General features: G+C 45.3%; 1 protein-coding gene across 5 annotated transcripts in view; it reads right to left on the minus strand.

Annotated features, from left to right (window-relative positions):
• LOC121280754 (cyclin-dependent kinase-like 4) overlaps positions 1-12,602 on the minus strand; it is a 173,341-nt gene extending 160,739 nt beyond the window's left edge. For all 5 annotated transcript variants that reach the window (XM_041192915.1, XM_041192914.1, XM_041192917.1 and 2 more), the window contains exons 1-3: positions 12,574-12,602; positions 10,114-10,305; positions 5,832-6,026 (exon numbers count right to left, since the gene is read on the minus strand). In XM_041192915.1, the coding sequence (XP_041048849.1) occupies positions 5,832-6,026; positions 10,114-10,281 (363 nt within the window). In that variant the 5' untranslated portion in view covers positions 10,282-10,305; positions 12,574-12,602. The remainder of the gene's footprint in view (positions 1-5,831; positions 6,027-10,113; positions 10,306-12,573) is intronic.
• Between the last annotated feature and the right edge of the window lie 252 nt (positions 12,603-12,854).

Consider the following 12,854-nt stretch of genomic DNA (forward strand, 5'->3'; position numbering starts at 1 on the left):
GGAGTGAGGGTGTGGGCGTGGGAGTGAGGGTGTGTGAGTGGGAGTGAGGGCGCGGGCGTGGGAGTGAGTGTGGGCGCAGGCGTGGGAGTAAGTGAGGGCGTGGGAGTGAGTGAGAGCGCGGGCGTGGGAGTGAGTGAGGGCGCGGGCGTGGGAATGAGTGAGGGCGCGGGCGTGGGAATGAGTGAGGGCGCGGGCGTGGGAATGAGTGAGGGCGCGGGCGTGGGAATGAGTGAGGGCGCGGGCGTGGGAATGAGTGAGGGCGCGAGCGTGGGAGTGAGTGAGGGCGCGGGTTTGGGAGTGAGTGAGGGCGCGGGCGTGGGAGTGAGTGAGGGCGCGGGCGTGGGCGTGGGCGTGAGTGAGGGCGCGGGCATGGGCGTGGGCGTGAGTGAGGGCGCGGGCGTGGGAGTGAGTGAGGGCGCGGGCGTGGGAGTGAGTGAGGGCGCGGGCATGGGAGTGAGTGAGGGCGCGGGCGTGTGAGTGAGTGAGGGCGCGGGCGTGGGAGTGAGTGAGGGCGCGGGCGTGGGAGTGAGTGAGGGCACGGGCGTGGGAGTGAGGGCGTGGCAGTGAGTGAGGGCGTGGGAGTGAGTGAGGGCGTGGGTGTGAGTGAGGGCGTGGGTGTGAGTGAGGGCGTGGGTGTGAGTGAGGGCGTGGGAGTGAGTGAGGGCGTGGGAGTGAGTGAGGGCGTGGGAGTGAGTGAGAGTGTGGGAGTGAGAGAGTGTGGGAGTGGGTGAGGTTTGAGTGTGGGCGTAAGAGGGTGTGGGCGTAAGAGGGTGTGGGCGTAAGAGGGGTGTGGGCGTAAGAGGGGTGTGGGCGTAAGAGGGGTGTGGGCGTAAGAGGGTGTAGGCGTAAGAGGGGTGTGGGTGTAAGAGGGGTGTGGGCGTAAGAGGGTGTAGGCCTAAGAGGGGTGTGGCCTAAGAGGGGTGTGGCCTAAGAGGGGTGTGGCCTAAGAGGGGTGTGGGTGTAAGAGGGGTGTGGGTGTGGGCGTGGGAGTTGACCCCAGGTGAGCTAGTGGACGCACCCCAGACGAGGCAACAGGTGGCAGCAGATCCCAGGTGAGGTAAGGAAGAGAGTATGAGGGTGGTGGGGGAGGGAGAGAGTGTGAGGGTGGTGGGGGAGTGAGAGAGTGAGAGAGTGGTGGGGGAGTGAGAGAGTGTGAGGGTAGTGGGGGAGGAAGAGAGTGTGAGGGTGGTGGGGGAGGAAGAGAGTGTGAGGGTGGTGGGGGAGGAAGAGAGTGTGAGGGTGGTGGGGGAGGAAGAGAGTGTGAGGGTGGTGGGGGAGGAAGAGTGTGAGGGTGGTGGGGGAGGAAGAGTGTGAGGGTGGTGGGGGAGGAAGAGAGTGTGAGGGTGGTAGGGGAGGGAGAGAGTGTGAGGGTGATGGGGTAAGGAGAGAGTGTGAGGGTGATGGGGGAGGGAGAGAGTGTGAGGGTGGTGGGGGAGGAAGAGAGTGTGAGGGTGGTGGGGGAGTGAGAGGGTGTGAGGGTGGTGGGGGAGGAAGAGGTTGTGTGGGTAGTTGGGGAGGAAGAGTGTGTGAGGGTAGTTGGGGAGGAAGAGAGTGTGAGGGTAGTTGGGGAGTGAGAGGGTGTGAGGGTGGTGGGGGAGTGAGAGGGTGTGAGGGTGGTGGGGGAGTGAGAGGGTGTGAGGGTGGTGGGGGAGAAAGAGTGTGTGAGGGTAGTTGGGGAGGAAGAGAGTGTGAGGGTAGTTGGGGAGGAAGAGAGTGTGAGGGTGGTGGGGGAGTGAGAGGGTGTGAGGGTGGTGGGGGAGTGAGAGGGTGTGAGGGTGGTGGGGGAGGAAGAGTGTGTGAGGGTAGTTGGGGAGGGAGTGTGAGGGTAGTTGGGGAGGAAGAGAGTGTGAGGGTGGTGGTGTGAGAGAGGCTGTGTGAGAAACACTGATCAATTTGTGTAATTTTTTGATTTCGGCCTTTGGGTCTGAGAAAGGGGCATGGGGGTGAGGGCAGGAGTCCCGACAATTAAACTGAGCACAGGGCCCCACTAAATGTAAAACTATCACTGCTCATAACACAGTGCAATGTTGACTATTTCTATCTCAACATTATCAAAGAACTCAATAACACACCCTAAAACAATGGACAACAGGTTGCTACCATAATAATATTGAAAATTTTTAAAATAGAGAATAAACCAGAGAAATTAAATTATAATAACTCACATTAAAGCTTTACGACACCATAACAAACAGAACATGAAACCTGAACCATCAGAAGCCAATATGACCATAAACAACACCACGCAGTAACAATAATTGAAAAATACTGGTACTACAGATATGTAAGTATCAGTATATTAATAAGTTAATGAAGCAGTAGATACAAGCAAACTAGTAGGCAATAATGAATTAATAAATTAATAAACCAGAAGGCAACAGATCAATAAATTCATAAAGTAAAATGTCACAGGGAAAGATGAATTATCAATTAATGGTTAAACAGGCAGTAATGAATTAATGAATTAAAGCAACAGCAGACACGCCAACAAATAAACTAATGAAGCATTAGGCGAATAAATGAATTAATTAATAAGGAAGCAAGCACTCATAAATTTCTGAATTAATGGAGCAGTGAACGCAGCAATAAATGAATAAGTGACAATCAACAAATCAATAATTTAACTGAGCAGTGGACAGCAGTCAATTATTATTTCATACAACAGCAATCACACCAATACATCAGCAAATTATGAACAAAGTAATGGAGCAACAGGTACCAGTGTGTCAACATCATCCTTCCTGCCTTTGCTGTCAGTGCTTCCAGCCCACACGATTACTAACTGCCCTTTGCTGCTTTCATTGTCATTTTAGTCATTTTACTTTGCAAAGCACTATGAGCCATTATCAGGATTTTAGTTTGCCAAAGCCTGTAAACAGCTAATAGATGGATATGCAGCACATAATGGGTTAAAGATTCCTGCTTGAAAATTCAGTTGTGGCTCAGTGAAAGATGCCCAGAGAGTCAAGAGTAAATAGGGAGGCAGGTGGGCTTCTGAACATACTAGCAAACTCCTGCTGACATGACAGTGGATGTCTGCTGGAACAGCCAGGTGAATCTGGGGGCAGTGTGCTTAATCCACTGACAGATCCTGTTTCCTTGAGGAACCTCTATTTAGGGAGTATTTAAAATCTTGCAGGAAATATATACACCTCCTGCTCACAAGCCTTCCTAATGTTATAGTTTTTGATCAGTTTTTTTTTGTCAATGTTTCTGAAGTCTCTCTCTCAACTCACGTGCCATATAAATATATATATATACATATATATAATAGTTAGTCCTCACTTAAAGTTGTAGTTGCATTCCTGGAAAGTGCGACTTTAAGTGAAACAACTTTAAGTGGGTCAGATTTTCCCATTACAACCGATATAAAGCTGTACTTAGGTTCTGAAGGAAATTTCTCATCAGGAAAAAAAACATTGGGCAGCATCGTCCCAGATTTGCCCAAAGTGCGGTAGCAGACGGGAAAAAGTAATTTTATCCGCCGGCTGCAATGGCGGGTTTTTGTGCCGTGTCGTCCCATTCCCACCTCATTAATTATGCAGCCACAGGAAACACATCATCTTGTTGATGGGTGACATCGATTTGCCCACCATGCCATTACCTCGTTGTTTCTTCACGCAGGGCGCCATATTTAAACTGCAGCTACGCACACACTTCTCAATTTTTGCAGCCCAGAACTACTCTGGTGAAGACATGATCCCAAAAGCCAAGAAGAGTGCAGTCCACCACTCCAGCCTCCCTGGGATACATGCTGGATGCCGTGGAGGCCCACCATGATGTCCTCCTCTACTCCTGCTCTAGCTGCAGGACGGACATTAGCCTCACCACTCCGGCTTGGGAGGCAGTGACACAGGTGATCAGTGCCAATGCTGCACGCAAGGGTTCAGCCATTCAGTGCAAAAAACAGATAAATGATCTCATCCATGCCACCAGGGTCAGGTAACTATTTTCTCACTCTAAACTCACACACTCACAAGGCCATCACACATTCACTGGCATCTCCCTCACTGCCAGCTCAAGGGACATCACCACTCACTGCCAGCTCAAGAGACATCGCCACTCACTCTGTCACACATGTCTTCACATCTCCATCTGGCCTCATCTCCTCTGGAGGCTGCCTCATCAGCCTTCACCATCTTGATGCCAGTACATCCCTCGCCCTGCAACCTCTTCCCTTGCCTGAAGCCATTTCTCCCACTTCCCCAAGCAAGCCCTTGCCCTGCAGCCATTGAAAAACCAGCCTTACGGCTGGTCTGGTAGGTAGAGACCTGGCTGGGAGACCCCCTAAAATTGATGTGGTGCTGCCTGGAAAGCCTGGTGCTGATGACCTCGAGTGCTACCCGAAGCAAGGTAGGCAAACAAACCTCCAAGTCCCAAGTGACGTGCAGCTCGCCAGGTGCACGTCACTCATGTACAGTTGTGAAACATGTCGGCGTGAGTGCCCGGATGATCCAGCTTGGGGAGATGACCCTGGTGAGCAGGGCTTATAATGAGATGCTAAAGTATTAAAATTAGGCTCCCGTCGTATGGCGGCGGGAAGCTCAGCTATTGACGGGTGGAGTGGATGGTCACAAACTAGTTTCACAACAGCATGAAACTGATCTTTTGCTTTCTCGCCATATTGCCCCCCACCCCCACCCCCGTCCGCCATGATGCCTGACACCATCAGGGCTGGAATATCCTGGTCATTAAAACATTATGCCTTGTAAGTTGAAATACTTTCCTTTTCTAAATTCTTATATTGGTAAATGAAATAACACTTAAAATAAAATAAATTTTAAAATATCTAAAAATTGCTTATTCTTTCTACTTACTTCTGGCTTGCTGCTTCTCCCGCTCCCCAACCCTCTTGGTCCCCACCGATCCTGCTCACCGAATCTCCCATTCGCCACACATCCTGCTCTATGACCCTCCCTCTTGCTGAGCCTCCCGCTCCCTGCCTCTCCGCATGATGCTTCCCACTCCCAAACACATCTGGAGATCATGCCTGGTTTAATAGCACAACCCTTATTAATGTTGGCAGAAAATGGATATTAGACCGTGATGCTGACACAACTAAAGCAGAAGCAGCGCAGTGAGAGGCAGGAAGAGCAAAAGGGAAGGTCGGCAGTGACTGGAAGGGCCAGGGAGCAGGACATACCATGAGCCAAAGGATTGTGAGCAACCGGGAGAATCAGGGAGCAGGAAAAGCCATCAACAGATGAGTCAGGGAGAGGATCGGCAGTGACCGGGAGGGTCAGTGAGAGGAAGGGTCAGCGTGAGAGAGGGTCAGGGAGCAGGAGAGTCAGGGAGTCGAAGAGGCCATGAGCCGGTGCGAGGTGGAGGGTTGGCAAGAGGGAGAGTCAGGGAGCGGGAGGGATAGGGAGCAGAAAGGACAGGGAGTGGGAAGGTCAAGGAGTTGGAAAGGCCATGAGCCGATGCGAGATGCAGGGTTGGCGAGGAGGGTCAGGGAGCAGGAGGGACAGGGAGCGGGAAGAACAGGGAGGGTCAGGGAATGGGAGTGGGAGACGCCACTTCAAAATGGCACTGAACAGGCCATGCTACCCTACGCCAGACCTGCCACAAAACAACTTTAAAACAAAACTCCCAACCTAAATGCGAATACGAGCCCCATTAGCTGACCAACATTAAAGCAAAACATCTTAAAATGGGGCAACTTAAAACAGGGATTTACTTATTTATATATTATAGTTAAATATGTATTATTTACATGCCTTACATGCTTAATTATAAATGATATAAGAAACAACTTATATTTACCTGATGCAAGTGGACAAAGTCACAAGCAATTTACTAATAAATCTTGTGTCCTAATTGCGTTTACTCACGTTGTTCTTGTGAAGGTACTCTGTGGCCCTTAACACCTGAATAAGACATTTTCTGAGTCTCTTACTCTCCAGTCCATTAGGAAACCGTTCCAAGTCATCCAGAACTGTGTGATCCACAAACTCAAAAACCAAGAATAAACGTTTCTTCTGCTTGAACACCTCAATAAGATTTACCAGATTTTCATGCCTAAATTGCTGTCAGATAATAAGTAAGATGGGCAGAAAGAAAATTATGATCATTCACAACTGAAACTTTTAATGTTATGTTAAAAACAAAAGTTAAGAATGAATACAAGGTGGAATTTTCCAATTCCACGAGGTCTTGATCTTTGACAGGAATGTGAGAAGGGAGCACTAGATAATAGGGGCAAGAAAATTAATGGAGATATCATCACCTCCTACCAGCTGTCTCTTTTTATTTGGTCAGCCAGGTGTATCACAGGCCCGATAATCACCATGCTTAAAACAGTCTTCCAGCAAAGCTAGTGAAAAATCCACCAAATTTTGCCTGATATGGAGTGCCCACCCTTTCTCCACTGGACAACTTCCACTTTCCTAACATCAGAGAGCTTAGAAGCAGAATTGCAAGAGCCAAGGCTTAGAGATTCCCAAACGTACACAAGTATACAGCTGGAATTTAATTAGCTGAAACCACACAGCTTACCAGCACAGAGCACGAGTAAATGCAGCAGTGGCTCAGTTGGTAGCACTCTTGCCTCTTAGTCAAAAGATTGTGGGCAGAATCTTGCCCTAGTTGGGCGGTCTCAATGGGGGCGGGCAGGGGCAGTCAGGAAGCCTGCGATCAAGGCAGGATAGCGATTTCACACTGGCGGGCCAATTAAGGCCCGCCCAATGTGAAACGCAAGTGGCAGCGCTCAGTGCTGCCTGTGCGGGCAGGGAGAGGAGGGTGAGTGGGACGAAAGCGAACTTCGCGCATGTGCGCAAGTGCACACTTGTAAATCTCCCTGAGGCACAAAGCTGGCTCAGGGAGATGAACTGGTTTCAAAAAAACTTCTTATAAATTTTATAAAACATGTCCCCCTCATGTGACTCTGTCACATGAGCAGGGACATGTTATTAATTAAATTTAAAAATTTTAATTTTATTTCTATTTGCTTTTGGAAACATCATCCCACCCGTGAATGAGGTTTCCAAAAAAGTGCAGAGGCTGCTTGGCTTTATCGCCTACCCACCAACCGTAAGGTCAGACGGGAAGCGAAAAATTTCTTTTAATTAACTTTTTAGTGGCCTTAATGGGGCCTTTTAATTGTCGGCTGGCGTGCTGCCGGTGCAACCGAAATGTCGCGTGAGTGCGTGATGTCATCAGGATGCTCGCCCAGCGTCATTGCGTGTCATTTTGCACTAGGTCGGATCGGGCGCTCGCCCGCCCGCCGAGCTAAAAATTTTGCCGTGGTGTTTAAGTCCCACACCAGAAACCTAAGCAGAAAAAAAATCTAAGCTCCAGAAAGCTGAGAACTAAAACAATCTAGGCTGATATGCAGTGTCGTATTGAGGGTGAGCCGCACTGTCGGACATTTCATCACTCGGATGAGATGTTAAACCGAGACCCTGTCTGTTCTCTCATATGGATGTAAAAGATCCCATGGCACTATTTTGAAGAACAGCAGAGGAATTATTCCTGTTATCCAGGCCAATATTGTCCGCTCAATCGATATAACTAAGAAAAACAGATTATCGGGTCATTATCACATCACTGTTTATGGGAGCTTGTTATGTGCAAATTAGCTGCCACAGTTCCTGTGTTACAACAGGGCACTTCAAAAATGCTTCATTGGTTATAATAAAAACTTTGGGTATCCTGGGGCTAAGAATAGCACTATAGAATGCAAGTCTTTTTTTTCCTTTTTAAACTCATCTTTGCTTGTCTGGGTGCACCAACAGCTGCAAGCTCCCCTTCAAATCACAGCCGTTCTGATTTAGAAATATGCTATTGTTCTTTCATTGTCACAGGGTCAAAATTCTGAAGGTCCTCACCCAGCGCTGTGGGTGTATCTATACCACATGGATTGCTGCAGTTTAAGAAAGCGGCTCATCACCATCTTCTCAAGAGCAATAAATAGTGGCTTTGCAAGCGAAGCCCACATCCCATGAAAAAGTTTTAAAAAGGCAGGATCACACTGATCTGATTTAGCATTATCCTGGGGTAGGAATAGTTCCAGTCCCCAGAGACACATCTTCTGATCCAGGTCTCATTACATGTCGGTTTTATAACCAATGAAGGATTTTGAATTATGAACAATGTCCTGGAGATTTGAAGACCTGTGGTTTGAAGTTCTGATGAAAAGTTAATGGCCTGAAATATTAACTCTGGCCATAATTTTCCAGCACCTCATGGGATGGGATCAGTGAATGGAGATTTCAATGGCTGGAAAATTCCAGCCTCTGTTTCTCTCTTCACAGGTGCTGCCTGACCTGCTGAGTATTTCCAGCATTTTCTGTTATTTCAGATTTCCAGCATCTGTAGTATTTTGCTTTTGTTTGAAGACCTGACTGGCTCAGTTTACAGATTAGAGTTTACCTTGGAGAGCTGCATGAATTCTAATTCACCGTTATCACTCATGTCGTCTCAAAATGAACCCCAAGAAGGATAGTCAATTAACTGTTGCTGTTTATCAACTGACGAGCAAAGTTTAAATTCCTCATAAGTAGCATAGCCATTCAAACCAAGCTGCAAAACTCAGAAAAGCTGATGAACAGCTTCAAAAATGCTGACATGACCTGCGGAGATCTGACGTCTGAAGAAGCATCTTATAACTGAAAACCAGCCCTGCATTAAGGTCTATATCCAACTGAATATATTAAATCCCTCTTTCTTTTTTCCTTTAGATTTCAAAATTTTTATTATTGTTTGGCCTCACATTCCAGAGTTCACTTTGCTATTTTGTGAAAATTGAAACCTAATGGCCTCAACTGTGATATAGGTATATGAAAATTACGTAAATCACAATGAGAGTATAAGGGAACATGAGCTTGACATTCCCTGTGGTGCAGGAATACACAATATTTCTTTCAGTTGTATTTATCAGGAATAACAGGACACAAAGTGCATTTGGTGCATTTTCCAGCTTCACAAATAAAATCCATGGTTTGGCCAAGTATTTTAAGGCTCCGTAGAGGTTTACAGTTCCAAGAGCCATTTGACCCTTTGCATTTACGCTGAGCAAACTGAAGTTAATCCCACTGCCCCATTCTTTCTCAACTTTCTTCTGTTTTCCTGTTTCAAGTATTTACACTATTTTTTTCCTTACAATGTGTGACTGTCTTTGTTTCAACCATTCCGTGTAAAGCAATTTCTTCTAACTTGTCTCCTCAGCAACATTTTTATACTAATGAAGTGCTGACCACCAGCTCAAAAACCAGAAGAAATAATCCTTCCCAATTCATTCCAAATATTTATACCATGGCAACTTTTGAGCCATTAGTGGAATCCATGCATGCACACAAACAACTTTCAAGCTCTTCAGGGGTGACTTGATCCCAAACTATCCTCAGCTAAAATGTTGATTAATGAGACCCGGGCAAAAATGCTTCAAAATATTGCCACTGTCTTTGTGAATATGTTTGGTGACACACTATAAACTGACAGTGGTTCCATCAGTCAAAGGTGCAAGGCTTCAGAATCAGCTATTTACAATCCAATTCTCATCCTCAATCTCCAGATAGCAGCTCCTTACAAGAGTCAAGGTTTCCTTCTCAGCTATATGACAGACACCTGTCTTCAGTGTGGCAGATAAGCCTACAGAGAACAATTTGAGATGACGTTCATGACATCTACACCCAATGCCAGAAGCCAAACAGACCTGTCGTCAATTGCATAATTAAGTCTTTTGGAGGTTTTACAAAGACATAGGTCCATTATGAGGCTGACACCTTTTCCAGAATGCTCATTGAGGGGGTCAGCATAGACAGGTTGTAGGTTGGGATTCCAGGAAGACCAAACCTGTCCTCAGCAGCTGCATTATTTCTAAGAAGCAGAAGTCCTGCCTAATGTTTCCCTCCCCTAGCCCAGGGAAATTAAGGAATATTGGAGCACACACCACTTAGTTCCAGCAGGCATTTGGTAACATAATCCAAAGGCTAAGCCTAGAACAGTTCTGTTTTAACTGACCCAGTATCATGCCACATGGTGCATTTACCCACTGATCCATTAGGGAAATTTTATTTCAATTTTAATAAATCCACCCCAATACTTTAAATGACATTTTCTATCCCCTCAGTCTCTAGTTTGTCCCCCCAAATTTATGATAATTCATATTCTTACCTTCAGAAATCGTATTTCTCTTACAGCAATTTTCTTTACCAGTCTGTCATCATCTCGGTCCTGAAATCTTTTGATGGCAACTATTTGTCCTGTCTCTCTGTGCCTGCATTTCATTACCGATCCATAAGTACCCTCTCCCACCAGTCCTAGATTCTCATACATTTCCATTTCTACGTCTGATTTTTTTTTAACCTGTATCAGAATGTATCACATGGTGCTGTTAGTTAAGAGTTATGGATTATACTCAGCTAGAATATATAGAACATGCATTTTATTAACGCCACCTTATTCCTATTCTGCTTTGTTAAATAAGTGTTGTTAAATGGAGGTGTGGTGTTGCAGAATTGTAGTGCATCCCTGCCCAAAGATAAAAGCTTCAAGGTGGAGTTCCCAATGACAGTTCATTCCAGGCTGAATTACTGATGTTCTGTAAGGGCAGCATTGAAGCAGGGGCAAATTGGTAGAAGCAATTCATTGTTCATTGGCCAGTGTATAACAGCATTATTTACTGATTTTATTTCCTCTTTCAAGGACGGACATCTTGCTTTTGCTCTGTGCTTCACCATCAGCACAGCTACTCACAAAATAGATGTGGATGAGGAAAGTTATTTGGTTCATTTACCTCATCCATCCATCCAGAGCTTCCATTATGGAATCCCTTCAATAATTCCAGCCATGAAAATCCACTACCCCACTCAAAAGTCCATTCGCTTGTTCATCAGTTTATGTAAAGAGGTTCTCTTTGTCCTACTGTTACATTTAATTTGAAGTTTTGTTCCAAAACCTTTCCATCTACTTTTATAAAGTCATCTCTCTCAGCTGCCCCCTTTCAAGACTGGAAAACCAAACTCAGGGCTGGTTAGCTCAGTTGGTTCAATGGCAAGTGTGTGGTTCAGAATAACACTTGTAGCATGGAGTTTGGTTCCCATTCTAGCTGAGGTAGACTTGGGACGGCTGAAAAAACTGCCAAGGAAACACCTCAGGCTGAAGCATCAACAGACAATGAGCCAAGGACCTGCCTTTCAAGTGAATGATTGAAAAACCAAACTCCAGTTTTTCCGCACAATTTATTACTCTGAGGATCAGTCTTGTTGCTCTCACTGCCCTTGGGTTTGAATGTCTTTATTAGGTGCTGGTGGCCAAAAATTAACACAATATTCAGCATCATCTGATCAAACTTTACAATTTATGCATGACTTCCTGTGATTCTTGCTGTTCTGTTTTTGCCATATAATTCAATATTTTATTCATGTTGTTGATTGATGTCGTGCAGTAATTAGACATGTTGTAAAAACTCTTGCATGTTGGCCCGGGTTATAAAACACTAATAATGTTGGTACCTGTTAACTGTCATTATTTCAAGCTACAGTTAACATTTCAATCCAAGGGTTAGCTCTATAATGTTTGATTCGATTTTTTTTAAATATTGGGATTGGAGTTTATAATTATTAAACAGTCAGACAATTTCGAGGTTAAAACTGGAATTGTCAAAATCAGACTGATTGAAAAGCAGTCTGTCAGAACTATCAGTCCAATTTAAGATCAACACTGTGAGAATCAAACAGATCAGTCTGAAAGCAGGACTGGAGGTTGTTAGCACTAATCTTCTCGATTGGAGGACACAACTGTGTTACTGTATTCCCATTGCTGGTTAACAGTGAACTTTTTAGTTTCTAATTACTGTTACAGAGATGTTTATCCCAAAGATGTTAATATACAACAAATAAACTATCTAAATACAGAGTTTAAAAGCTTTTAATTTTCTTTAAAGTAACTATGGAGCATTCACACTGTTATCTTACACAGAAGTGCAGTCTCAAAATGAAATGGACAATAAGAGTGAATTGATGATAAATTTAACTTAAAAAGTCACGCTGTTGTTTTCACTCAGAATTATGTCCAATTTTCCAGAAGAGGAATAACGAGAGTGGAGGGTGGCAATGGACAGGATGAGACTAGGTCAGAAAGTGGAAAAGAAAAGTTAGGTGTGGCAAAGAGAAATAGCCATTTGCTTTTGCAGGCAAGGGTTGAATATTGGATATTTTTATATTCCTTACATTATAGTATAGACTCTATTAATAGGAGCATTTAGTACAAGACTAAGGGGGTCATGTTGAACTTATATAAAACACTAGTTAGGTCTCATCTGGAGTACTGCATGCAGTTCTGGGCACCATACTTGAGGAAGGATGTGAAGGAATTGGAGAGAGTACAGAGGAAATTCACAAGAATTATTCCAGGGATGAAGAACTGTAGCTATGAGGATAGACTGGAGAGTTTGGGACTGTTTTCCTTGGAAAAAAGATGGCTAAGAGGATACTTGGTTCAAGATCCTGAGGGGTATGGACAAGGTATAAGTGGGAAACTGTTCCCACTCAAAGGAGCATCAAGAACTAGAGGACATGGATTCAAAATAATTGGGAAAGGGAATATAAGTGATGTGCGGAAGAGTTTTCTCACCCAGAGGTTGGTTGGAGGCTGGAACAAACTTCCTGAGAGGGTGGTGGAGGCAGGTTCGATTGAGGTATTCAAAAGGAAATTGGATGGCTATCTGAAAAGAAAGAATGTGCAAGGTTATGGGGATAAGGCAGGGGAGTGGGACTCAGTAGAATGCTCTTTCAGAGAGCCAGTGAAGACTCGATGGACCGAATGGCCTCCTTCTGCATTGTAAATATTGTGTGAAAGAAGATTCTGTGATATAACAGTGACTACACTTGAAAAGTACTCCATTGATTGTAAAG

This window comes from Carcharodon carcharias, chromosome 8 (genome assembly GCF_017639515.1).
Source record: "Carcharodon carcharias isolate sCarCar2 chromosome 8, sCarCar2.pri, whole genome shotgun sequence".
NCBI lineage: Eukaryota > Metazoa > Chordata > Chondrichthyes > Lamniformes > Lamnidae > Carcharodon > Carcharodon carcharias.